Source organism: Monodon monoceros, unplaced genomic scaffold (assembly GCF_005190385.1).
Source record: "Monodon monoceros isolate NGI ecotype Baffin Bay Population unplaced genomic scaffold, NGI_Narwhal_1 Super_Scaffold_9, whole genome shotgun sequence".
NCBI classification, from domain to species: Eukaryota; Metazoa; Chordata; class Mammalia; order Artiodactyla; family Monodontidae; genus Monodon; species Monodon monoceros.
The window spans coordinates 36,888,223-36,914,782 of record NW_021703786.1 but is presented as its reverse complement, the minus strand read 5'-3'; the positions used below and the strand labels follow the sequence as shown (position 1 = coordinate 36,914,782).

The following is a 26,560-nucleotide window of genomic DNA, read 5'->3' as shown; positions in this document are numbered from 1 at the left end:
AACTGCCCCCCAGAACGCCTGGCCTCGGCTCTTTAAACATTTCTTGGGGGGAAAGCGGCTGCTTCATCTTCCCTGTGACGCTGGAGTCACTGGACCGTGACCTGACGCAGAGGGAAGTTGGCCTTTGATAGAAAGAAAGAGTCTTCTCGTTTATCGTTCTCTTTCTTTAATCAAGGGCTTTCTCCGCGGCCGCCCGCCTGGGCCGGGTTGGGGTCAGTGGCCCAGAGGCGCTGATCTCAGAGGGGCCACTGCTGGCACTCACTGGCTTCTTTCCATCTCGTTTCCCCGTTTCTTCCCAGCTTGGCAGGGGCTAATTTACGGCCTGGCTGCTCAGCCGTGTGCACCAAACGAGGTCTTTTCTCATGTGACTTTTAGATCTCTTTTATTCTCTGCCCCTCTCTACAACTCTTTCCCCAGAGGCCAGGAGAAGCTCCGGGGAGGTCAGTACTCTGGCCCCTCGGGTCCTGAGCTGACTTCCCGTCCACCTTGGACCCTTGGGGACCCCCGGCGGTGGGTGAGGGGGGGCGCGGGGCCACACCCCTGCCCCCGCACGCTCTGTCACCTGCCATCAGCCTTGGGTTCCAGCCCCGGAGCTCCCGACCCCTCAGTGCCTGAGCCTCGGCCCTGTGCCCCGGCCCATCTGCCCTGCCCCGGCCATGGCCGGACACACAGCTCGCTACGCCCGCCCCCGACCCCCCCACCCCACATCCCTCCTGCCCCCGGGGTAGTGGCCCACCCGTGAACAAAAGCCAAGGGTCCTGCTGCCTGGAGCTCAGCGGGAGACAAAGAAAGAAGTAAACACGTGAGCACGCGACGTGGTCTATCCAAGGGTGACGTGCACCGCGGAAGGGGACCAGGGACGCGGCTGGAGGTCTGCCCCCTGAACCAGGGTGGCCGGGAAAGGTGACCTCCCGGAGGTGACATCTGTGCCAAGGCTTCAAGGAGGAGAAGGAGGGAGCAGGCTGACCCCCGAGAAAGGAGGGTCCAGGTAGAGGGAAGGAGAGAAGAATCAGGCATATTTTACATAAAAATGCAGACTTCTGGCTGTCGTCATGGGCAATCCCGTGCTGGCCTTCTCGCAGGGCTGAGACCCCCGGGACGGGCCTCCAGCTCTCTGAACACATCCAGCCCAACACGGATGGCAAGTGTGCGCATCTGCCTGGGGCAGTTGGTGGCGGGGGTACCCGTAGGCTTCTCCCCCTGGGGTTGTCCCGTGCTGGGGGGCCGTCTGTCGTCACCTGGGGACACGGTCTTGCCCGTGTCTCTGAGCTCCCCTGGGCTGCAGTGGCCCGCTCCTAACTGCTTCCAGCCCCTGACCCTCCTGGCAGGGGGTGCTTGGTGGACCCTCGGTGAGCACCTGAGGGGGAGGGGCTTAGAGCTGCTGGCTCACCCCGGCTTCTGAGAGGTCTGCCTAGGATGGGCAGCTGGACCACGATCCTGACTCGCTGCCCCAGAGACGGAAAGGCCTGGTCAGGACTCAGACCCCTCGGACGTTAAAGAAGAAGTGGGCTGTCTCATCTCCGTGCTCGTTCCTCACTGCTCTTTCCCTCGGGGAGTCTTCTCATCTCCCTGGAGGTGCTGCGATACGTGCACAGGATACACAGGCTTTGGGGTCGGAACGTCTTGGCTGCAAATCCCACCTTTGTCTCCTACCAAGTGGCGCAACCTCTGCTCGTGTATCAGGCATGACCAAGCGGAAGCTGCGTTCCGAGGGCCTGGTCTGGAACAGGCACTGCCCACACTGTGGGTGACGCCCTCTGTGTGTGGGCTACACACCCCGGCACGACCAGGCCGAGAGCGAGGGTCCCACGTGGTGCACTTTCCAAAAGCTTCGCCCCTACCGCTGCCTCGCTCTCCCAGGGAAGGGCGGGCGATGCTAGCGTCCAGGCTGCTGCTCGGCTGCGGCAGATACCCGCCTTGCGACTGGATCTCGCTCGCCCGGAGCAGCCGACGTTCAGATGGGGGATGAAACCCAGGTGAAGCCTCAAGGGCTCTCTCGCTGTCCTCAAAGGACCCTTTCTATGTCAAAGCAAAGAGTCCCCTTCACGTCGGCTTCAGGGATTAGCTCCTGATTGGTGCCCCTTTCCCAGCGTCCATCTCGGCGCCAAAATTGCGTGTCAGTGACATTTTTTGCCTTTGCTCATCTTTGCCGGCTAAGGAGATGCTACAGTACCGAGATCCATTTCAAGGCTTCTGACGAACAGCCATAAACATTTAAGCCTCCGCTTTGCCTATTTAGGAAAATGCCACCTAAGATAATTATTTTGCCTTTGCCTGACAGAAAGATTTACACAGAGGACAAGATTATTTTCACCTCTGAGCAAATTCAGAAACTTGGAACCTAGATGGTCTCTTCTCTACCCTGCAATGATTCCTTGGGTGAAATATGCCAAATTCCTGGACCCTTATGAAGAAAATGCTAGCAAAAGGCGAAACAACCTAAAGTTATTCCTGACGGAGCTCCCAAAGGAGCGCGGATTATTCTTCATTGAAAGTCAACCGGCATCTAGGTGTAGATTTTGGTTCCTGTTTGCGGCACCTCCTCTAGACGGGAAGCACTTCTAGGGCAAGGCCCCGCGTGCTCTCTTTCTGTGTCCCCACAATGCCACGCTTGGTACAGCAAGCGTGCAGGATGCTCTCTGGACACACAGATTGCTCCGGGTTTGAGTGGCTCAGCATGGCGGGCAGTGCGAAGGTCTGCAGGCGGCCTGAGCCTGGGGAGGCAGCTGGATTCCAGCACTTTTAGCAAACGTGGCCCCAGGCTGTTACTGACTGCCTCGGACACTCATCTGAAAGACAGGCCTGCTGGCCTGTTCCTCTACAGGGTTTGTGATGAGAAGAAAGTACAGAAGGTGCCCAGCACACAGTCGACACTCGATAAATGGCAGGTGCTCCTTGACTGCTTGCACAGTGGGTATAAGGAGAGGAATGAAGGCTTACAGAACCTGAGGGTATCCGGAGCCAGAGCATGTGATCCAGTGTGTATCAAGAGGCCCAAAGCTTGTTTTCCATAAAGCCCTCTTTGACGGCCTGTTCCCAGCATCCCTCTCCCTGATGGGTGTTCCCAGCATCCCTCTCTCTGATGGATGTTCCCAGCATCCCTCTCTCTGATACCATGTCCTCAGGTTCTTAGCATGACATGGCCAACCCCATGCAGGTGCGATCTCCTAAATGGCAAACAACTTCTCAGTTCAAAGGGTCTTTTCCAGGCCAACCTAGTCTCTGTTGGCCCAAAAAAGTGACCAGGAAGACAGCAATGGCCAGGGTCTTCTAGGACAGGCTTCTGGAAGACTGCAAGAGGCTCAGAATCCGATGTGGCAAGTGAGTCAAGTGAACGAAGGACCAACTTGCCTTGCGACCGACAAGGCATGTCCCCTTGAGATGGGGAGATGACCCTGGATTATCTGGGTGAGCCCCATGTAATCCCAAAGGTCCTTAGGAGAGGGAGGCTGGAGGGCCAGGGCTAGAAAAGAGAGGGAGACAGATTACAAGATGCTACGCTTCCGGCACAGAAGATGTAGAAGACCCATGAGCCGAGGGCTGCAGACAAGCCCCAGAGGCTGGACCAGGCACAGATTCTCCCAGAGCTGCTGGAGGCTGTGCAGCCCCGCCGACAGTTTGGCGCTAGCCCAGTGAGACTGCTCTGGGCTTCTGACCTCCAGAACCTAAGATAATAAATTCGCGCTGTTTTAATCCACTAAGCTGGCGGTTGTTACAGCAGCCACATGAAATTAGCACCGCGAGGAACCTTGAAAAAAAAGGCAACCAACTTCAATTATTTGGACAATGTCATCTATGTGGAACGCCGTCACCCTGGTGATGTCAGACGGCTGAGGTGTCGCTGAACACAGGAAGCTAACTGTTTGAGCAGCAGGGACCTGGTCTTGATGAAGTTCAAAAGCCACCTTTACTCCTCAAGCTGCTGCCATTCCCGGCCACCAGGCTTTGACAGCAACTGGTGGGTGTTACACAGAGTGGGCACAGCTAACAATCACAGCCTGTTTAATACGTGTCAGCCAGGAGAAGGCTTCAGAATAAATACTGCATCAGGAGGTTGCATTTTTTTCTGTACCATTTCTCTATCCTTCATGTTTGAAAAAGGTTTAAGCTCATTATATGCATGGAGATACTAAGGTGTGAGTTGTTTGCAGGGAAAGAGGTTATGTAGGTTATGTATCAAGAGAACATCCCATCTTTGCCCACGTAATTCAGAATTTAAGTTTCTAAGTCAATGTTCTAAGCCTGTGTTCCTACACTGTCTAGGAATATAACAGGCAAAACAAAGCCTTAACAAAGGGATAAAGATTAGCTTCCCTTTTGGAATAATGGGTATAACGAGGGCTGCCAGGTGCAAACACTGTACTAGGCGCCTCAGTCCTCAGCAACTCTACAGGGCGGACAGTATTATCCCTGACTTGCCACTGTAGAAACGGAGGCTCAGACAGTTTGAGAAACTTGCCTGAGTTCCCACAGCCTGTAAATAATAAAGTCAGGAGTGCAGCTCACACTGGTCGGATTTCCAATCGCGTGTCTTTTTGATTATTTCTACTGCCTCGGAGATAAATGCACGAGGCGCTATGCTGAATAAATACCACAAAGCCACCCGACAGCTAACACGAGAGCTCTACAAAGAGCTGAAGGTTGGCCTACCGTGGAATCCATCACCCACTCCCTGCTGGAGCTCAGTGGGGAAGGGACGGTGCCGTCCACAGGGTGGGGCGTGGTCAGAAAGGTGGCTACACAGCGACCCAGGGTTCTAACCCACCCAATCACTGGCATGTAGGAAGCTTTGTAAAATAGGAAGAAAGCCACTCAATATGTGTCATGACAAAGACAATGCAGCATGGCCACTGCTGTCAACACACAAATCTTGGAGCCACTTTGCTTAGAACCACGTGGGTGTGCTCTTCCCATGATCCACTGCGGTGTGTCGCTGAGAGCACCAATCACTGATTTTCTGACACAGAAACCAAACTTACGGTCACCAAGGGGAAGGGGGGGATAAATTAGGAGACTGGGATTAACGTATACACACTATGGCATATAAAAGAGATAAACAACAAGGACCTACTGTATAGCACAAGGAACTACATTCAATATCTTGTAATAACACATAACGGAAAGGAAATCTGAGAACGAACCTGAATATATATATATATATATATATATGTATATATATATATATATATATGTATACATCGATACATACACACTTATATAACTGAATCACTTTGTTGTACACCTGAAACTAATGCATTATAAATAAACTATACTTCAATAAAAAAATAAACAAACCATAACAAAACAAAAAATAAATCACTCTGATTTTGCTAAAGAGGCATCACCGGGACCACCTTTGACCCAGTGTTTCCATGCAGAGCCCTCTCACAAGCAAGATCCTCCCTTCTTTGCCCCACAGTGTTTCTTAAGCTGGTTTGCTGGTGACCACGTAAGAAATACGTTCTACCACGCATGCATCTCACACGTACGTGTAACAAAAACAAAAGTTCCGTGAACCAAGGCGTATCCTTACTCTGTGTGGGGAGCTCTCGTGGTTTCTTTTTCTGTATTATTTATTCCCCACATATCGACTTGGTGATTCAGGGATGACTCTACATCCTACGAGGGGGCTGTGTCTGTAGCTGGAAAGCCCTTGGTCTAAAAAACCAGGCCAGTCGGGGTCCTACCTCCGGGGCGATGTAATCCGGGGTCCCGCAGAAGGTCCTGGTAGTCACCCCGTCCATCATGTGCTCCTTACACATCCCAAAGTCCGCAATCTTGATATGTCCTTCCGAATCCAGCATGACGTTATCTAACTTCAGGTCTCTGCAAAGAAGCGGGTGGCATCAGCGTCCTTCCCATAATGTCACATGCTTTGCTCTGCTGCTCGTGAGACAGAAGCCCCCGTGAGTGGCTGCATCCCAATGGCACATTAACTACGGTCACGGGAGTGCTGGGACCGGGAATTAGGACTTATTTATTTTTCCATCTCTAGAGCCCAGTGTAGTGCCTAGCATGCAGCAGGTACTTAATAAATGCAGACTGAACGAATGACTAAACGGCTGAGCTAGTGATTCCCGACCTTGGCTGTGCAGGTGAATCACCACAGATCCCAAATGAGCAGCTCTGAGGAGACCCCAGTCACCGGTTTATTAGTGTCCCACCCGGAGAGATCAGACACACAGCCAGGTGTGCAAATCACGGGCTCAGAACAACCTCGCTGGGTCGCCCGCGTCCCTTCCATTCTGCCCCGTGCTGTATGGTCTTCTAATTACTCTCCGCTTAATACTGGAGAACATTCTCCCTTCATTGTAACCAACAACGGGAGGAACCGAATCCAACAGTTGTCCCCTTCCCCTCCCAGCTCCCGTGTTCCTACGGAGCATCGCCAACAGAAATGCAGCTTTCACTGGCCCCTCACCTCTGTGCCAAGTCAAAGGCAGAGGAAGGAGCTGGCAGGGAAAAGAAAAGCATGTTTTCTTGCAGAAGCAGAAATGAGATAAACGATCTTCTGAGGTCCGGAAACCAGAAGGTGGTTCGGATTTGCCCGGAGGCTGTGGAAAGAATGGTGGTCCCCACAGGTCTCCGTGACCCGGGGCGTGGTGGTGGTGGTGTGTGTGGGGGGGTCCGCTCCATGTTATAAGTCCCCATCACAGAACTCACACCCACAGAGCCCAGAGGTCCAGCAAAGCCTCCACAGTGCTGCGGCCAGCAGGGCTTCGATACACACCTATAAATGATGCCTCTTTTATGAAGAAAGAACAACCCAATGGAAATCTCTGCTGCGTAGAACCTGCAAAAGAAAACACCTGTCAGGTGTCTGGCTTGCTTTCGTTGGCCTGCTGGATACTTTTTACCCTCAGGATCGGGCATCGAAATGGCAAAAGAACGGAAGACCCTGGACGAGCAGAGCTCAGCACTGCCCTACATGTGTCGTCAACCCTCTGCCTCCAACTTCCCCAAGGAATGACACAGCCAGTAAAATCGATGAAGCAGGTTTATCACCTGTCCCCAATAAGCGCTTCTTGTCTGGGGCAGGTAGACAGGTAATTACTGCTTAAAGGACATTCTGAATATGATCTTTTAAAGAGTGGCTGTCTGCTGGGCTGTTCTGTCAGGGCTATAGTAGATTGGAGCAAATTTCCATTTTCCTATTCAATACATTAGTGTTTGAAAATACACTTGTGCCCTGAAGACAAAGGACAAGGTGTGATGCTCTCTGCAGGTGGTTTACTCACCCCCTCACCCCTACCCCAAGCGCTGGGAGAAATGGGACCCACACCAGGATTCAGACCTCATGCACCCTTTTTATTTTTTTCATTCTTACAATATTCTTACAATTTTTAAAAACTTATTTATTTATTGGCCGCGAGGCACGTGGGATCTTAGTTCCCCGACCAGGGATCGAATCTGCGTCCCCTTCATTGGAAGCGCAGAGTCTTAACCGCTGGACCGCCAGGGAAGCCCCCTGATGCACTTTTTGAAATAATTCATAATAAAAAGCAGTTACTGCCTTCGCTTCAGAATTGTTCAGGGGTCAATATCTGAAACTCCGAATGAGTGCTGAAGGAGGTTTTAAGCTTTGCACAGCGTTTAGGAGTTCTTGACGTCTAAGAAGACACAAGGTGCTGCCCGTGTAAACGTCATGCCCGGGAGGCTTCCAATAAGCACCCGTGTTTACACGAGCAGAGAAACACCATCAAACCCGCAACGGGGGGCAGGGGCACCTCTGAGGGCTGGCAGGAGATGGGGGCCGAGGAGGGAGAAGGGGGTCACAGGTAACTGTCATATGATTTTTTCGTGCTTTTCTATATTTTTAAAGTGAAAAACTTTCCAGCAGCACAAATACAAGGGGACGGTACTAAATGGGACGGCCTGTTAGTTCATGATGGAAGGTGGCTCTTTACAGCTCTGTGTTGTCAAGCTTCGTTCTGTAACCTGTGCATTTTAATGCTCTGTAACTAACAACACGAGAGACAGGGCCACCCACCCCTCCGGTTTTGAGCATCTGCCCAAGAATGCCCCGTTCTGTCTCCAGTGAGCCTTCCCCAGACTGGCTCACCCCGCACGGGCCGGAAGTGCCCCAGGCTTATATCTTTCAGACTGAACATCGGCCGGAACCCGATTAACGTTTGCCCACTCGATTCATCAGGGCACCTGCGCACTGGGCATCCTCACTCCGGGGACAAAAGAGCTGTGTGTTTAGATTTGCTTCTGTGAGTTTCCCGTGACTTCCTGGCCCCTGGAAAATGGGGTGATTCCTCAGGTCTCAAAGCCTTGCCTCTAGATGGATGATTCTCTGTCTCTCCCTGGAGCCCACATCTCTCTCCGGGGCCGCCGATGCCTGCATGCCACTGAGACCTCCTAAGTGATCCCCTGCAACCTGCTCCTCCGGACGGCTGCCCCTCCCCAGTCTACAGAGGGGCAGCACCTGGAGCGGCTTCTCTCTCCTCACCCCCAGGCCCCAAGTTCTGGTTTTCTTCCTCCAGAAAGTCTCTCCATGCACTGGCTAGGCTTAGGCTCCAGCCTGTGTCCTCCACACAGACTGTCACCTGCCCGGCCTCCGCCGGCCATCCTTCCAACTCCTCTTGGCCAGGGCCCCGTGGAAACTTCACCTGATGCTGCCAGGCCCCCCTGAGGCCCCTTCCAGGCTCTCTTGTTCCCCAGCCAGGCCCTCTGCTCGGCCCATCACCCAGAGCCCCTTTATTTGTTCAATTAATGAGTGAATGGCTCGATCGACAAGGGTGGAATGGGGTGACAGGGCATCTAGACACCTGCATCTCCAGCTTGCCGGAAGTGGAATAAACTGCTCCGGAGGAGACGTTCAGGTGGACCCTGTCAACCAACCTGCCCCCGGGAAGGTGACGGTATTCCACCCCAAACCGGGCACAGCCCCGCCTCCAGATCCCCCCAGCAGAGGCTCCCGGGTGGGAGTGCCGCGCGGTCTACGTTCGGGGACTCAACTACAAACTACTCACACTGCTTGCGGTTCCTTAAATTTTCCTACTTGCTGGATGTGGTACATGAGGTCCCCGCCATTGACGTATTCCATGACGAAGTACAGCCGATCCTGAGGACCAAGGTTGACAGGTGAGCAGGCTGACAGCAGCAGGGTGGCGGCCTCCACTCTCCCAGCTGTGCTCTGCCGTCTCGTTAGTAAAACGTGGGCCGCACTGGCGGGTTTGCCCAGTAGAGTCGGTCACGGTTTTCTCCCCCAAATAAAGAATAAGTAATAAGCCCTATCGCGTGAGGCCCTTGGGACGCACAGAGTCACGACGTAACCCTGAAACGACGGGTTACGTCAACCTGTCCGCTCCCAATCAGAGGAACGGCCTCAAACCTTCCCTTTTCTCCTACACGCAGAACACACTTCTAAGTTAGGGACGGCGTGAAGGATCCATATGGGCCAATTACTTCGTTTTAACCAGCGTTCTGGTTCGCAATGTCTAGGAGGCAATGCCACAGTAAAGTAACGTGTTTACCCAGCTGCTCCTGAGAGCAAAGCTCGTGGTGAGGTCGGGCTTGTAAATTACACGTGCTCAGTGATGCTCACTGTGAGGGATGGGACTGTACGTGGAGAGGTTAACCCAATGTTCTCTTTATGCCCAAGTGTTGTTTTTCATTTTCTGTCACTGATATGCTAAGTGCTGGCCCCATGAAGCTCGTACATCACAGAACTAAGTAAATCTGCATATTTATGAGGACAACACGCTGGGACAGATAGGGAGACTGAGTGGGTGTAGGAGGAAGTAACTGCACGGCACAGGTAGCAGCTGACCTCTGCTCTCTTCCAGAAAACACCACCATTTCACAGAGGTTATTACACATTAAAGCAGTGCACAGGAAGAAAGAAAAATGATGCAACTGCTGCTAACAGCCAGGGAAACGGCTCTGGGAGCTTCAATCTCTCGCTTTCCTGTTACAAACTTTCATTTCAATTTTATTTCTCTGCTTTGTAGCTTTCCAGAGCTTAATCAGTGTAACCAGGGCTACGGGATCTGGGCTGGGTTTCTTTCTCTTCACTGCATATCGCTAACTTCCCCCCTTGGCGCTACCTAGGAGCTGCTGCTGGGAGCAGAGGGCCGGCCGGCTGCCGGCAGTAGGCTGACCCGCAGTGGCCGGGGCCCGACCCTGTGGCCCCACTGTCCACCCGAGGCTCCAGGGTGCTGCTCTGCTAGTAGCCACGACGGCTACTGAGTACTGAGCCACGTCTGCAGGACAGCCGCGGAGGCGTGCAGAGCCCGTCTTTGGGAATGGCCTCACTGTGGTGCCATCTAAATGTTTCTATTTCTTGTAGGTTACTCGCAAGCACCATGCCAGGGTCCCATGATCGGCTAACTAGTGCTTTGGAGATTGTTGTGTCCTCTCTTTAGTTAACCTGTACGGCAGGGCTCAGCAAACGTTTTCTGTAAAGGGCCGGACAGTGGACATTTTAGGCTGTGTGTGTCTTGTAACTGCGTGAATATTTTAGGCTCTGTGTGTGTCTTGTAACTGCTCAGCTCTGCCTTTGCAGAATGAAAGCGGCAGAGGCTGGGTGAGTGAAGGGCAGGGCTGCGTCCCAAGAAAACTATTCGTGGACCTTGAAATCAGAGTTTCATCTAATGCTCGCACGTTACAGAACAGTCCTTTCTCTAAACCTTTCTCAGAGCTCACGGGCCATACAAAACAGGCCAGGCGGCCACCCCCTGCTGTGCGCATTCCAGAACATACTCTGTCACGAGGGTGGGTCTCCTGATGCTCTGACAGCTGCACCGGGGGTCTTAATGAGCCAGGACTGTGAGTTACTGTTTTGTCTCTCTAAGTCTTAACACTGCCCGGTGTGCGTTAAGGAAACCTTTGCTCTAAGCATTCACGGAACTAAATGGAACTAACACTAATTCTCTAAGTAGGGCACATCACAGAGGGGGATGCCCCGAATCCGCCAGTGGTACCCGGGCTGCTCGGCAGAGGAGGACGTGGGGCTGAGAGGTCCCCACGCTTCGTCTGTCCCCAGCCTCTTCCCAGGCGGAAGGCTGGCTCGGACTCCGAGGACGCTGTGCGGTTGGGGGCAGCTCCCGAGGGCCCTTACCACCGTCTGGAAGCAGGAGTGCAGCTGCGTCAGGAACGGGGGCTTGTCCGGCAGGGCCAGCACCCGCTTCTCCACCAGGGTGCACTCCACATCGTCGTCCTGGATCACCACGTCCTTCTTCAATATCTTGATGGCGTACAGCTCCTCCGTCCCCTTCCTGTCCGCCAGCATCACCTGCGGGCAGACCGAGGGCAGCCTGAACGCTCCCGGCACACGGCCGGCATGGGGGCGGGGAGCCGCTCAGGCCGTGCGTGCGGACTCGTCGATGTTAATGAAGCTCCACCCCGTGTGCCAGTTTTGAAATACTGCTCGTCGCCGCACAGGAAATTCCTCAGGCTGCCTAGTTTCTACGCTGCCGAGGTTTATACTCCTTGTGGGCTGTTGCCACACGAGGGCGCCACTGCAGCCGCTGAAAGGGATACTCGACATTCTCTGCAGGAGTCTTGCGTCAGGCACGTATTACAGGAGCATCCTCAGAGCAGAAATGTGACTGACCTTTGTACACTTCTCACAAGTCAGGAGCCAAGTCCAGAAAAAAGGGGGCAGGATCAAAATCAGTGCCTGGATCTATCATGAGATATGGGGCCAGAGAAGCAAACGTAGGTACACAGGCCGACCACTGAAGAAACCCAGTTCAGCATCTGTTAATGATCACGTTTGCTTACTATGAGTCAACATTTAATTTTTTTTTTTTTTTTTTTTGCGGTACGCGGGCCTCTCACTGTTGTGGCCTCTCCCGCTGCGGAGCACAGGCTCCGGACGCACAGGCTCAGCGGCCATGGCTCACGGGCCCAGCCGCTCCGCAGCATGTGGGATCTTCCCGGACCGGGGCACAAACCCGTGTCCCCTGCATCGGCAGGCGGACTCTCAACCACTGCGCCACCAGGGAAGCCCCAACATTTAATTTTTAGTTGTGAAAACTACTCGTCCAACATTTTGGAGAACCCACTCCGTCATGCACCCAGAAACGGAGACACACCAGGAGCCTCGTGTGGCTTTTTGGATACAGTTGTTTTTAATGAAATGGAAGTGGGAAACCACTGAGAAACGTGTGCAGAGCACAGGGAATCTAAAGGGTTGCTCTGGAATCCTCGGGGAGAACAGGACTGACCCCAACGTTCTCTGCCAAAGCCCGGCCTTGTCGTGGACCCGGCTCTCTTACCTTCCCGAAGCTGCCCTTGCCCAGCACCATGAGGAAGTTGAAGTCGGTGAGTTTCACTCTGTCGAGGTTGTTGGAAGGCTGTCTCCTGTCAGGACTAATGACTTTGTTGCCAGCAGGGCCGAGCTTGGCTTTCTAAACAACAAGCACACACGTGAAAACCGTCATTCTCCCAGGGAAAAAAGTGACAGAAAACTCTGTGGCTGAGCTGGATACTGTGTGGAGATGGGATGGGGTGAGAGAGGGAACCAGGGTGATGAAGCATCTCTTCCTACCTCCGTGGCTATACTCACCCTAACGGCAACATTTTCAAAGGAGCAAAGAGTTGCCCGTACTCATCACAAGATGACTCTCTATGTCTTCTTTTAAAATAATTAATTAATTAATTAATTAATTTTGGGGCTGCATTTGGGTTGTTGCTGTGTGCGGGCTTTCTCTAGTTGCGGCGAGCAGGGGCTACCCTTCACTGCGGTGCGCAGGCTTCTCATTGCGGTGGTTTCTCTTGTTGCGGAGCACGGGCTCTAGGCGCGCGGGCTCAGTAGTTGTGGCTTGCGGGCTCTAGAGTGCAGGCTCAGTAGTTGTGGCCCACAGGCTTAGCTGCTCCGCAGCATGCGGGATCTTCCCGGTCCAGGGCTCGAACCCGTGTCCCCTGCATTGGCAGGCGGATCCTTAACCACTGCACCACCAGGGAAGCCCGACTCTTTATGTCTTTAACCGAGAATCAAGTCACAGGACTCTGGCAAAGGGAGGGTTAATTCTCACCCAGGGATGGAAAGGTTAACTTCTTGGGGAAAACGGGGCTTTGTGACAGTTAGTGTAATAAAAGAAATAAACTGTGTGCTGACGCTTTCCTTATCTGCAGATTTTCCAACTTGAGTTTAATCTGCAGAAACCCATGCAGGAAGGGAGAGCGTGTCCTCTGGGGAACAACTGCTTAATGGCAGGCCGTGGGGATGAGTTATTGCTGCTTTAAAAGGCTCAGTAAGAAGAACAGAGGGTTGGTTTTTTTTTTTTTTTTTTTTTTTTTTTAGGTAAAGAGCTGGACTCATGAAGAATGGTGACGTAAGAGCATCTGGTTTCCCACGAAGCCCACAGTGCTCTTTGCACTTGAAGATTCCTGGGTCGTGACCTGTGAGTTACCCCAGGGAGTTCTCATCCACTAGACTCATGCAGTGTAAAGACCACCCCTCGGTACTCTCACGGGGAGTTAGAGTCTCAGGTCAGAGGTGAAAGGTGCAGAGGAGACAAGGCAAGGGGACCACACGGGGCATCTGGGCTGGTGGGGGAGCCCGTGGAGGCGCTGGAGCAGGTGCGGGCTTCCCCACAGGCTGAAATCCACCTGCTGGGGAGGCGCCGGTTGCCGGTCAGCAGCTGGAAAGGCAGCCCTGAGCCGAACGGCAAAGACTCTGGCTCTGGCCCTGTTCTTAATGAGGCGGTCCAGCAGATCTGAGCAAGGGCAGCTCTGGCTCCCAGGGAGATGGCAGGAGGTGGAGAAGGCTCTCGAGAGCTGTTGTGTATGACCAGAGCGGCCCCAGCCCTTGGGGGGAAACGTGGATTGCTTCTTTAGCAGCAGAGGAGGCTCTCGAGGAATCACCCACCCTCCCCATGCGCAGGAGCCCTTCATGCACAGTTACTGAGTGAGCTGCTTGCAGCCGGCTCTGCTGGGGAGGTCTGCGTTTGCAGAAGGAGCCCGTCAGCCGCCTCCGCGGCCCCAGGCCCGGTCCCGCACTCGGCACGAGCTGTGCACTCAGCATTATGGTCGAAGGAAGAAAGAAGTGAAGCCCGATCGTGTTCATCACATGCTGGGCTGTTAGGTGACGCTTTTCTCTGATCAAAATAACCCATTCGTAGAGAGATCAAACCCTGGGGCTTGAGTGCCAGCTCGGATGAACTGAGTGAACCCATCTAAGCAGAGGCACTAAAACATGGGGGAAGGATGGCCCAACTCTTTTGCTTCAAGGCTGGAAGTACTTAAGGCAGTTGTACTAGGGCTCTAGTGACAGCGCATGTGCGAGGTGGCGGGAAAGACGCGTGAACCTGGGACCACTGGAAACACAGATGCTCCAGAGAAACAAAACCTGAAGGAGACCTCAGCAGGCCTCCCCGTTGGCAAAGGGTGGAAGGAGTTTTCAGACAGACTTGTGAGGAGCCAGGACGTAACCACGTGGGTTACATTCACTCCCCTCAACTGCAGGACCACCCCGTCCTCCAAACATCAGCCCAAGAACGATTCCAACTTGATAAGCCTTCTCGTTTGTGCCTAAATTTAGATAATCAGGAAGTTCAAGACGGGAATACCGACTGTGCTCCTCTATTCCGTTCTTCCGATGGCCACAAAGAAAAAAGGGATCAGAAAGCGGTACAAAGACTTTAATTTCATCGGGAACTTCACGATGACGTCTGAAAAGGCCCAAATGCAGTGGCCTCACGCTCGAGGTGCTGGAACAGCTGAGAGGGAGCAGGAACATGCCTGCTGCCGCCGGGCGCAGCTGAGGCCCTGAGCAGGTGCCCCTGGTGGCCCCGGTGGCCTTGCCCAACCGTCCCTGCCCCTCCCTCCTCTGGCGCTTCAACTCCAGTGCAAGAGGGGACACGGGCTGATGCAGCGAGGCCTCCAACCTGACGCGGGGCTCACAAGCCCGCATCCGCCGCCTGTACCAGGGCCGCGGCCTCGGTCTCATTCCAGGGACAGGATACCCCTGCAGTCAGGTGCTCGGGGACCTCTGAAGCCGGATGCTGCTCTGAAATCAGTGTGTAGGGTCTGGGATGGACGACTGGCCACGAGCGACCCTGACTCCAAGGCGGACCACGAGCCCGTGGCCACGGTTGGCCCCCAGCGCGGGGAGGCCCCCCGCCCCAGGCGGCCGGAGGAAGAAGCAGCCTGGGGCCCTCAGGCAGCGGCCCTGCCCCCGAGTGCAGTTCACCCCACAGACCCCTCGGCCTCAGCCCGCCGCCCAGGCTGCCCCCCGCCCAGGCCCTGCGGCCACCGCAGCTCTGGGCTTTCAAAGCAGCTCTCCGAACGGCAGAAAATCCCACGAGCTCAGAATCTCATTATTCTGGGCGGGCCTGACCTGGGGTGGAGGAGACCCCGGTGGGCCCCTCGGGAGCCGCGTCTCTGGGGGCGGCAGCGAGGCCTGGGGGCCGGAGGGCTGAGGACCCCAGGAGGGGCGTGGGCACTGGCCCGGCCCCCGCCTTCTCACCCGCCCCCCCAGGCTGTCTGCGTGCGGCTTCGCCCCGGCCTGTGCCCCTCCCCAGGGTGCAGCTCACCTGTCACGTGGTCCTGCCCTTCTCCCCCGTGGCGCCCTGGTCTCCTCCTAACAGCTCCCAGGGCTGCTGGTGAGTATTTATTTACCGCGTCTTTATGTGACTGACATCTCACTCGACAGCGACCCTGTCACGCCAGATCCGCCTCCAGACTCGTCCAGAATCCGCCCTCTCCTCGACCTCTCTGGCCAGTCCGGTCACCACCCCCCTCGCCACTCGCTGGTCTCCCCGCTTCCACCCTACCCCCCGTCCGCTGCCTGCAGGGATCCTCTTCCAGGGGATCCCGTCCTGGTCCCTGATGGCCTGTCTGGCGGAGAGAAAGGCCGAGCCCTCCCAGTGGACGAGGAGTCCTGGCTGGCCTAGCTCGGACCTTAACCGCCGCCCCTCTGGCCGTCTGTCCGGCCTCGGGTCTTTGGTTGGTGCCTTGCTGTCTGGTTTGTCCCCAAATCCAGCTCAAGCGGCACCCCTCTGTCACCCTGATGTCTCCATCCTGAGATCTCCGACCTGGGGCCGACACGGTCTGTGACCTGTCCACGTGCCCTGAACCTCTGGCTCTGCGCCCCCGTGCCTGCCTGGACTGGCCCACAGCTGCTGTCACGGATGTCACGTCACGCCACGTTTCCCCGGCAGGGCTGAGCCCCAGTCCCAGCTGAATTCTCGTTCTCAAAACCTTGTGGCAGAGCCGGCTTCCGAGAGGACCTCAACACACACCTTCTTCTTGGGTTTGCTGATCTGTCTTCCTCACTAGACCGTGAGGCCCCGGGAGACAGGGCCCACCTTACTCATCTCTGTGTCATCAGACACAGTGGTCGTGCGGCCCGTGCTTACACACTCTGAGCATCTCATTCACTCACTCAGACACGTGAACTCGCGGGGAGCAGTGGGACTGACAGAATCGGACGAGGCCAAACCATGAGCTGTAGGTCAGCTGCAGCTGGGGCTCGTGGGGGAGATGACAAACGTTAACACAGAAAGGTAGCAGTTACCAGGTGGTCGCTTCCGAGAGCTGGCCCTGACGCCGTGCATCTGGACGTTCATACCTGGTCACGATTCCTTCCCTCACGCTGTCACGGGTCAAGCTGGGGCAGCCACAGGGCGGGGCCGCGAGGGCGTCCCTGCCTTCAGGGAGGATGACCACGTGGTGACCCTCCCCAGAGGCCACGCCAGTCCGGCCAGCAGGCCCTTGCGAGAGCTTCTCTGCAGGGACGCGCCTCCCGTGAGTGGACTCGCTGGGATCTTGGACTGAAGAACAGCAACGATCTTCTGAGCCCAACTGGCCTCCGAGCAGGACAGAGACCTGCCCTTCCCGGCCTGCATACTGTTGACAGAACTCCGGGTGTCAGGAACGTAATTCAGACTCCACCAGGAGTGCAAACAAAATCAATATATGTCCAGGGATACAGGGTCTCACGGGAGAGCTGTGGGCAAACCCACGAGGCATCAGAATAATAGTGCTGACATCTCTCGCTCACAGCAACGTAAACATGACCCGGCCCAGTCTGATGCCCCGCGGGGCCCGTGAGCAGATGGGAATCCACATCACGGAGACCGGAAAGCCGGTTACCTCCTGAAGGCTGAAATTCAGAGGAGAGAGAACATCACCAGGGCTGCCGATGCCCCATGCTGAGGAAGCTCAGATCCTGAGTGAAGGAAGCTGATGCAGGGCCGGGCTCTGAGCCGCATCCGATGGCAGGGAGCTGCAGTGAGACCCCGTCCTCCACCCCGCAGGTGGGACGCCTCGGCCCTGACGTCCTGTGTTAATTTCTCTAGCGAGCAGCAGCCCGGAGTCCGCAGTGCGAGTCCCAGCTCAGCACACGGCGTGTGGCCGGGCACGAGCCCCCGAGCCCCTCGAGCCTCTGGTCCATCCTCTGTGAGACGGGGTGACCCTGCTGGCCTCCCTCTCGCCAGGCTCTTGGGAGGAGCACGGTAACTGGTACCCAGCAAGGGCTCGACGTGTGGCACCTCTCATTTTTCTTCCTAGTCACCTCCATTTTCCCAAGAGGGCCCAGTGGAGCCCCAGCAAGAGTGTCTGCTCAGCACACAGTGGGTTTTCAGAACCCCCGGGTCCTCGCGTGTGACTTCAGAACACGGTAGCACGTATTCCACAAATATCTGTGTGTCCGTCATGCCTCAGACATGGGGGCTAGGTGCTGAGGAAACCAGATCAATAAGTAGCCTCTCCTCTGAAGAACCTGCAGTGCAAAGGTCCTGTGGTCCGTGGACTGGCCACATCGGCATCACCAGGCGGCTTGTCAGAAATGCAGCCTCTCCACCCCACCCCAGATCCACCAAATCAGAACATGCTTTTCCAACAAGACCCTCAAGTGATTCCTGCACACATTTAAAGCTTGAGATGTGCTGATCTAAGACAATCGAAATGTTTCTCCCCCAGATTCAATGATCCCAAGACTGTTTTCACCTCTAAACACCTTCAATTATCACATAAATCAAGGGCAGCTCTGGAAAGAGCCCCTGGCTTGGATTCTAAAGAGCTTGGATCAAATCTTGGCCTTATCCATATTCGCTGTGTGAGCGTGCGCAGATTACACGGCCTCTCTGGGGCTTGGGTCCCTCCCGTTTAATACGGGGGTGATGCGACCTCTACATCCCTGGGCGATGCTGCAGATGAAACGAGGAATCCTTTTCGAGAGCCGCCACCACAGCTCCTCAGAGCACACCCTTCAGCTTGGTCTCCTTTCCTTTGCCCCGGGAGGGAGACACTGTCGGTGCCTACCCCAGGCTCCTGGCACACACCTGCTCCCTGACGGTGGGTCAAAGGCCTCTGTGAGCAGCTGCAGGCTGCCTGGTGCGTGGATCGGAAACCCTGTGCCCCGTGGGTATGTGTCGGGGCTGCAGACAGACTCCCCAGGGGCTCGGGACCTGTGGGGAGGTCGAGGCATGTCCCCGGGGGCTTCCGTGCCCTCCTGGTGGGCAGGACAGGAAACGGGTCTCAGCAACTGCTCACCCTGATTTCTGAAGAATCTTATGTAGCCCCCGAAGAGGCTGGGCTAGGACTAGGTACAGGAAAAGACCTCAACTTATTAAAATGCATAGAAAGTTTTAAAAGAGGAAATACAAATGGAAACTATGTATACTGTTGCAGAATACAATAGCGACTTTAAATGCTGAAGCTTTAGCGTGCCCTTTTTTTTTTTTTTTTATTTAGACTGAAACACAGCATGGTTTATCGGCTATGATTAAACAACTGAGAACCCAGGATCCTTAGGTTCCTTGAAAGATGGCATATCAGCGTGAGGCCCAGTCTGGTATCATGGTGCTAACTGGATTACCAGGACTCGAGAACAGGCAGTACTGTTTCCCCGTCGGAAAATTTACTAATAGCCAACGTGTGTCTCATTTTGTACGACAGATACATTCTTGTGAAGTCATAACCGCCTGCCATCATTGAAGGGGTTCACAATTTAAAGGACTCCTAGTGTGGCGTCTCTGTAAATCACACAGAGCGAGTCGGAATACTGTAGAGGCCCCCAGTGGGTCTGTCCTGCAATCACACAGCCTTTGGGGAACCCTCTGAAGTTTGCTTTCCCGTTTAACTACATTCTAGTCGTTCCTATTTGGTAAAAGTGTTTCCGATAACACACATAGTATTTGCTAGCATAGTAGAAAATACGGCTTTGATGAATATATTTACCATAGATGTTTGTAAAGTGTAGAGAGAGGAACCTGACGACAGAAGGTTCTTCCTATTCTAAGATTCCGAGGGCAGACAGGCCAACAACGACCAGGTGTAGGGGCAGAAGAATAATTGTAAATTTCTTCTACATTTTTTTTTCTGCTATAAAAATGTTCTGTGTCTGTATCTGTACATCTGAACAACCTGGCAATGTAAGACTGATGGTGCTTTGGTGCTCTGCTCCATCAACCAGGGCGTGGGTAACAGAAAGAGCCAGGCCACGTATAACCACGGGCCCCACACAGCAACCTGCCTCTAAGGTGACGTGCTCACCTGCAACCAGAGCAACGTTAATTACCTACCACTTAGTGTGGAATCTAAAATACGACACAAATGAACTTGTCTACGAAACAGAAACAGACTCACAGACACAGAGAACAGACTGGTGGTTGCCGAGGGGAACGGGGTGGGGGAGGGAGGGATTGGGAGTTTGGGGTTAGCAGGTGCAAACTAGTGTATACAGGATGGATGAACAAGGTCCGACTGTATAAGCACAGGGAACTATATTCAATATCCTGTGATAAACCACATGGAAAAGAATATGAAAAAAGAACATACATATGTATAACTGAATCACTTTGCTGTACAGCAGAAATTAACATAACGTTGTAAATCAACTACACTTTAATAAATTTTTTTTTTCTTTTAAAAGAGAAATCAAGTGGTTTCAGGAGAAGAAAACCACAAAGGAAAGCGTTTTCCATGACACTGTTAATGGAGCACGTCCTGTGTATTTCTCATAAGCCACAAGTCACGGCTATTACCTCGACTCAGTAAGTGGGCAACGGGTTAAGACGATGCTACTTAATGGGCATTAGAGCCTCCTGGGTAGCACAGTCAGAGTAAATAAAACGCCTGCTGCTCTCTGGCTAAATAATTTTTCATCTTCTGGAACATGCCAGGCATGCTTGCTGCCCGAGGGTCTCTGCACTTTCTCCTTCTCTACCCACACGGGCAGGGCATTTTCCCGTCTCTGCTCAGGTGATGCTTTAACCTCGAGGCTTCAACATGGCACCCTGTCGTCCCTCAAGCTCTCCTCACTACCTATTTATATATTTCTTTCTCGCTTTGTCAGAAGGAGGGCGGGAACCTCATCTGTTCTGTTCACTGATGTGTCTCCAGTGCCCAGGAGAGAGCCCAGGGTGGAGTGATCCTCAAATACTTCTAGACTGAATGGAAGGATTGGGGAAGGCAATTCCTTCGAATATGAAACTTTATAAAAGGCAGAGTTACTGCTTTTAAATAATTTCTATAAGAATGCTGCTTCTTGTTATAAAAGTAATACATGTTCAGTTTAGAAAATTTAACTGGCATGGATAAGTTAAAAAAAAAGGCAATTTAAAATATCCATTATTTTAATCACGAGATAATCACTGTGAACATTTTGTGAGATACGCTTCTAAACCCTCTCTCCTCATGTTTTCGTATTTGACCTGCACACAATTCTATTGTTTGTAACCTGTCTTTCCCCTGTGTACGATGTGATCTTTTTAAGCTACAGGCGCTCTTCTACCGCGTGGCTTTAGGGATTGTGTGATGCCCCCCGCATCACTGTGCGGCTCTCCTGCACTTGGTCTAACTATTCCCCTAGTGTTGGACACCTAGGTTGTTTCCGATTTTCACTGTCATCAACGTGCAGATGAACCATTTTGTGATCCACATCTCTGTGCAACCCCGATCTCCCCAGGATAGGTTCCTGCTGTGGAATTGCCAGGTCAAGGGGTCCTGGTATTGCAAAGGCTGGTACACAAGGCCGGACGTTCAAATCTGGCCACGGAAAGTCAGAGAGAAAGGGGGGAAACCCAAAGCCTCAGGGCAGACTCATCCCTGAAGGCAGGATCTTGGTTTCTTTTAGGTCCCATGTCTAATTCCGTGGCTGGAATCCCTAACAGCACTTCCTTTTCAGATTTGGCTTCGTCTATGTGCTTTATATCAGCCGCCAAGATGGAAGCACACCTTCACCTCCAGATAACGTGGAGAGCAGTCTTGGGAGAGAAGTTAATTGGCTCAGAGAGTTTAACAGTGGTTCTTAGGTAAGCGAACCCCTCAAGTAACCCCACGTCCTCGACTCGGAAGTACAATCCAAACTGCAACTGCAACCTCCCTGCAACCTGTGTCCTCCTACACACCTGTGTGGACACCTGCCCACTAGAGTCCTCTCCTGGATTTGGGAATCACGGGGAGACAGCAAATCACAGGTGTGTGCCATTCAGCTGTGGGCAGGGGCCTCAGAACCAGAGCCCTGCAGCCACAGAAAGTCCTGGAAAAGGTCAGACCTGCCTATGGTCCAGCTGAAGATGCTCCTGTCCAGAAAGCTAACTCTGCTCCGCAGGGCCACGGAGCTGGGTCATGACCGCACCGGGCGGGGGAAGAGAAGAACGCTACCCTCCTCTACATCAGTCCTTGAGACAGGGCCCTGGGTCATCCCGCAGAGGGTCATTCCCCGGTGCTAAGACTGAGGGAGCTTTTAGTATTTGAAAGAAGTTGGAAATAAGCTACTCAAGGCCGCCCGTGTTACAGATGAGGAAGCTGGGGCCCAGGGGGCCTAGTGGATGTGTCTAAATCAATTTTCCTCCCTAGCTTCTGAATCCAACACCCTGATCTTTGAATTCAGTGCTCACCCTCCTATATCTAGGGTAGGCAAACGTTTTCCATAAAGGGACAGAGATTAAGTGTTTTCTTTGCAAGCCAAATACCGTTTCCGTCGTAGCTACTCAGCTCTGCCGCTGCAGTGGGAGAGCTACGTGAATGAGCTCTCGGGTGAACGAGCATGGCTGTGTTCCAATAAAACCTTATTCACAAAAACAGGCAGCAGCCAGGATCCGGCCTGTGGGCTGCAGTTCGCCTACTCTCACCCTCAGTCACACAGGTTCCCAAACCGTTCATCCTCGTTTGCAGTTAGATCTAAACACAACGTCTCTCTCCTCGCTAAGCGAGCAGAACGGCAACAATTAAGAACCTCAAGTGCACTTGAACTAAATTACTACTCAGCCTCTTCCACGACCAGCACCGGAAAAAGCTGCTTTGCAGCCAAACAGCGTGGCGAGCGGAGTACTTGTTCGGTAGAGCAAACATTTCTGGGGAAACCGCATTAAGTCATTTTCTGAATGAGAAGCATTTGAACGGACACGTCCACTCAGGCTGTCGCTGCTGCTGCACTTGCAGGCAGCCAGCAGGCCTCTGTTGTCATGGTAACCGAGCCACACTCCCGGGAGACACGCTGGACCAGTGACACATCAGCACTTTGCCCACCGTGGAAAATACAAAGCGTCTGGTTCATCTGGAACCAGGTGTTACACACCTCTCTCTGGTGTCCGGCTGCGCTGTTTTTCTGCAGGCAACCTAGTTCCCCCCCCATCTCCCAGATTTGTCCGTTGATCGCCGACACACACCTCAGGCAGGCTCATCCACGACCGTCAGGTGGTAATAGTACGACTGGTCTCACCTGCTACAAAGGTCCTGGAAAGGCTGCCGATCTTAGTTCTCCCCAGTGGCTGAGGATCCAGACTTATGTGAGGAGCTGGAACCAAAAACTTTATCCTTCCTAAGTTGTTCCATCTGGAAAAAGACTGTCTTTGACCAGGGAGCTGAGGGCACACACCCGTCTAATGCCAACCTTAGAGGAAACCCGAAGGGGAGTGCTCACAGCCACAGCACATCACTGGCAAAGGATCTGGGGCACTTAGTAATTTTTTGAAACCTGTATCCTTCTCCTGCTACAAACACACCCCTCTGGGATCAACACGGCACCGGCTTTGTAAGTCGGCTGGGGCAGGGTCAGAGCCGAATGAACTCACGAAGCCATCAAAGTAAATGACTTTCCAGACTGCCGGCAATATTGCTTAGAAGTGGGGGAGCCTTCTCTGTGCTAAGAAAGCGGAGTAGATGTGAAGTGGGCTGGACTCGGCACGAGCAGACTGCAGGAACCACTGGGACCTCAAGGAACCCCGGGCCTCCTCCCCTTTGCAGGACCATGATGATTCCCTAAAATCAAGGAACAGCTGGGAGCCCAAAGTGAGAACCTCATCTTCATGCCCATCAAAAAATAAAGAGGTGCAGAGTCAAGTTCACTGCTGTCTTCTGGGTGCAGGTTTTCGTGCTCTTTTATTTGCAAATCTTTACTGCCCTCTTGTGGTATTTATTTTCTGGATCCATTGCATTTTGACTGGACTCTTAGCAGAAATACGGCCAAGTTTACTAGTCTGGCCTCACAGAGGTAAAGTTCCCTTAAATGCTGCAAAATGGCACAAATAAGCTGCAAGTATACCTTCCCGGCTCTACCTTTACAGGGGATGACTCAGATCTCACGTGAGAACCAGGCCTTTGCACGATGCCTATGCAATGTGTGCTGATGCCCGAGTATGTTTCAGAGTCGCCATGTACGTGATTTCTAGAAAACAACAAAAACCAACCACTTTTAGCCGTCTCTGTGTCCTGAATCTCTTGCCAAACCTCTGACTGGGCCCAGACTCTGCAAACCACAGATGCAAAACGTGGCGACAGGGAGGCTGTGAGGGTCGAGGGGGCTGGCTGGTGTGGTGCCTGAGACCCCGCTGTATCTATCTTACAGGAAGAAGCACAGAATAACCTGGGAAATAAAGAAATGCGGAGAGTCACAGGAGGGCAGAATTCCATGAAATGGCCACCCCTGGGGAAAGTCAACTGGCGTTAAGCGATCACAGAATGTCAGCTCCCGAAAAACAAACAACAACAAAAACCCAAACCCTAACTGGCGATAAAGCCCAGATCCTTGGGGAAAGTTCCAGACATTTCATCGCCGTTCAGCTGCTGCAGGCAAGGTGGGAAGGACCGGGCACCTAGCAAAAGAGGTTGGAAACTTGATCCCCGTGGAGGTAAAGACAGAAAAAAATATGATCCTTTCCCTAAAACGCTGAATACGTTTGCTCAATTACTCAATTTAAATTTTTTCTAAGATGCCTCTAATTGACAGCAGCAAGCATTTTGAAAGCGGGACTGACTGCAATTAAATTTAGTACAACATTTCCATAATCGTTGATTTCATCCTATCTTCGCTGAGCGTTTTTAAACTGCACCAGTCTTTGAAAAGGAGGGACCTAATTATAGCTCAATGGGACACCTGCTTCCGAGACTGGCGGCAGCTGCGCTGTTCTGGGCTGTCCCCTCACGCCACCGCCCCACGTGGTAATCAGCTGACAGGGGACCTGGGGGGCGACATGGATGGGAAGGACCAGCTCCGGCACTGCTGACCTCTCCGGGGCCTCGGTTCCTTCATCTGTAAAACGGACTCAAATTCCCTGCCTCCTCCTGTGTAGGGACCCCCGCCCCGTTTACTCAGGAGCTGCTGCCGAGCTGCAGTACCGGAAGGATTGCACCCCGAGGCCGCGGCGGAGCGGAGAGGACGGACGTGAGGGGACGAGGCCCCCTCCCCAATGGCTGGGAGCTCCCAGCCACCCTCAGGACGCACGGCCGACAAGCCATGGCGTCTGCTCTGAGGGTCTCGTTTCCAGGCCCGGAGGAGGCCCTTGAGGACGAGCTTTGGGGGAGAGGATGTCTCTGCCCCGGAAGCGGACGGGAGTCTTGTGTCAACAGGCCGGGGAAGTAAAATGTAAGTGAATTCAGTTACCGTGACCCCAGGGGTCCCCACAGGCTGCCCGGACCCGGGGAAACGTGGCTCAGAAAAGGACCAGGCCCGGTGAGGACCGAGATGGTGGCTGGGTCGCCCCCCCCCCCCCCCCCCCCCCCCCCCAGGGCAACTGGTCACACGCTCCTCTCCAGGTGCCAACCGAGAGCACTGGTCCGGGGTGCCGGCTGTGGACTGACTACCGACAGGTCTACGCTCAGAAAGAGCTACAAGGGGAAGACTGGCTCACAAGCCAGCGAGGGTGCTGCCACGAAAAGAGATGTGAACAAGTGACGGGACCCCACTGCCACCGCCGGGTCAGGGTGCCCTCCCCACATCCAGGTGACATTTCCCTTCTCAGGTAGAGTCACCTGGGTTCCTTGTCCTAAGACCCCATAACAAAAGGTGCAGGAAACATAAAACACACACCCAGCACAAAGCGAGATGGCAGAGGCTTCGCGGCCGGCACCTCCTGCCCCTGTTTTTAGGTGACCTCTGGGCAGGAGGGTCTCCCTGCTCAGCTGCAGGCGGGGGCCGAACCCGCTCCCCCGAGAAGGGCTCCGTGTGCCGGGTGCACCCAGGGCCCCGAGTCAGGCCCACGAGCCGCTGAGAAAGCCCAACAAAGGAAGGTTCCTTTCACTAGGTGACGGCTTCTCAGGAAACACTGATGCACAGGGGCACGCCCACCAGGGCTGCAGCCCTGAGCCCTGAGCCCGCGGCAGGACGCAGGGAGGGTGCCGAGAACAACGGCGGCGGCAGACACACCTCGGTGCGCCTTGTTCTGGGCACTTGTGACACCTACCCCTTTAAGCCTCTGCCCGACCCTAGGAGGTGGTACTTGAATCGTCCCCATTTTAGACCTGGACACACTGAGGGGACTAGGACGGCCACAGGGCTTGGGCTGGTGGGGCTGGGTTTGAACCCGGGCAGCCTGGGGCTTCGGAAGGTGCTGCCGGCCGGCGGGGGAGGACAGTCCTTCTGGAGGGGATGCCCCTCCCCGGAGCTGGAGGGGCCACGGTCACCGGCCAGCGGGGGCCCAGGGAGGTGAAGCCCCCACTCTAGCCCTTTCTTCTCCTTTCTCTCTATTTCCCTTTCCAGCCACATCGGAGTTTTGCACCAGCTTTTCCTGTCTGCTGGGAAACACAGCCCCATAGTATGTTTATTAACTCTCCGTGGAATAACGAAGTTTCCAGTACAGTAACAGAGACAGAACGACACTGCGCAGGCACGTCACAGCACTCAGAAGCCCTCTGGGCCACGATTAGGATCCGAGGACCAGGTGTGAGTCCAGCTCATCAGAGAAGGGAGAGGGGCCCTCATTTGAAATGACGGGTGTCAGACGGCAGGCGGTCTGTCCGTCTGGAAGCAGGAGGTGACTCCACGCCCGGGATGACCCAGAGGCGCCTGCCTACTCTGAGGACGCAGGGTGTTTTCACTCGGGGGGCGCAGGGGGGCGGGGGGCAACACTGCCCAGGGGCTCAGCATACTCAGGAGTGGCCGACCTCTGGAGATGTTCCTCGAAAGCGGACATGCCGCGTCGTGTGACAACATTTTAAAACACACACAACAGGAGGGCAGCGACATGACAGCTACCACACTCTGCAAAGACTTGTGAAACCTCAAAGAATATTGTTTTCCTCCCCATTCCCAGTCACCTGGGTCACTAATCTCTCGCGGCCCCTTCAGGAGACACGCCTGTAGTGTCAGGTACAAGTTCTGGAGATGAGAAACTTCAGAAACATGACTTATTAGATGTTTTCTTTAGTACAGTGCTTT

The 26,560-nt window shown here is 54.0% G+C and overlaps 1 protein-coding gene across 4 annotated transcripts in view; it reads right to left on the bottom strand.

The window, feature by feature from the left end:
• PRKCA (protein kinase C alpha) overlaps positions 1–26,560 on the bottom strand; it is a 371,195-nt gene that overhangs the window by 35,740 nt on the left and 308,895 nt on the right. For all 4 annotated transcript variants that reach the window (XM_029212920.1, XM_029212921.1, XM_029212922.1 and 1 more), the window contains 5 exons: positions 12,231–12,362; positions 11,069–11,242; positions 8,979–9,070; positions 6,731–6,793; positions 5,688–5,826 (listed from right to left, as the gene is read on the bottom strand). In XM_029212920.1, the coding sequence (XP_029068753.1) occupies positions 5,688–5,826; positions 6,731–6,793; positions 8,979–9,070; positions 11,069–11,242; positions 12,231–12,362 (600 nt within the window). The remainder of the gene's footprint in view (positions 1–5,687; positions 5,827–6,730; positions 6,794–8,978; positions 9,071–11,068; positions 11,243–12,230; positions 12,363–26,560) is intronic.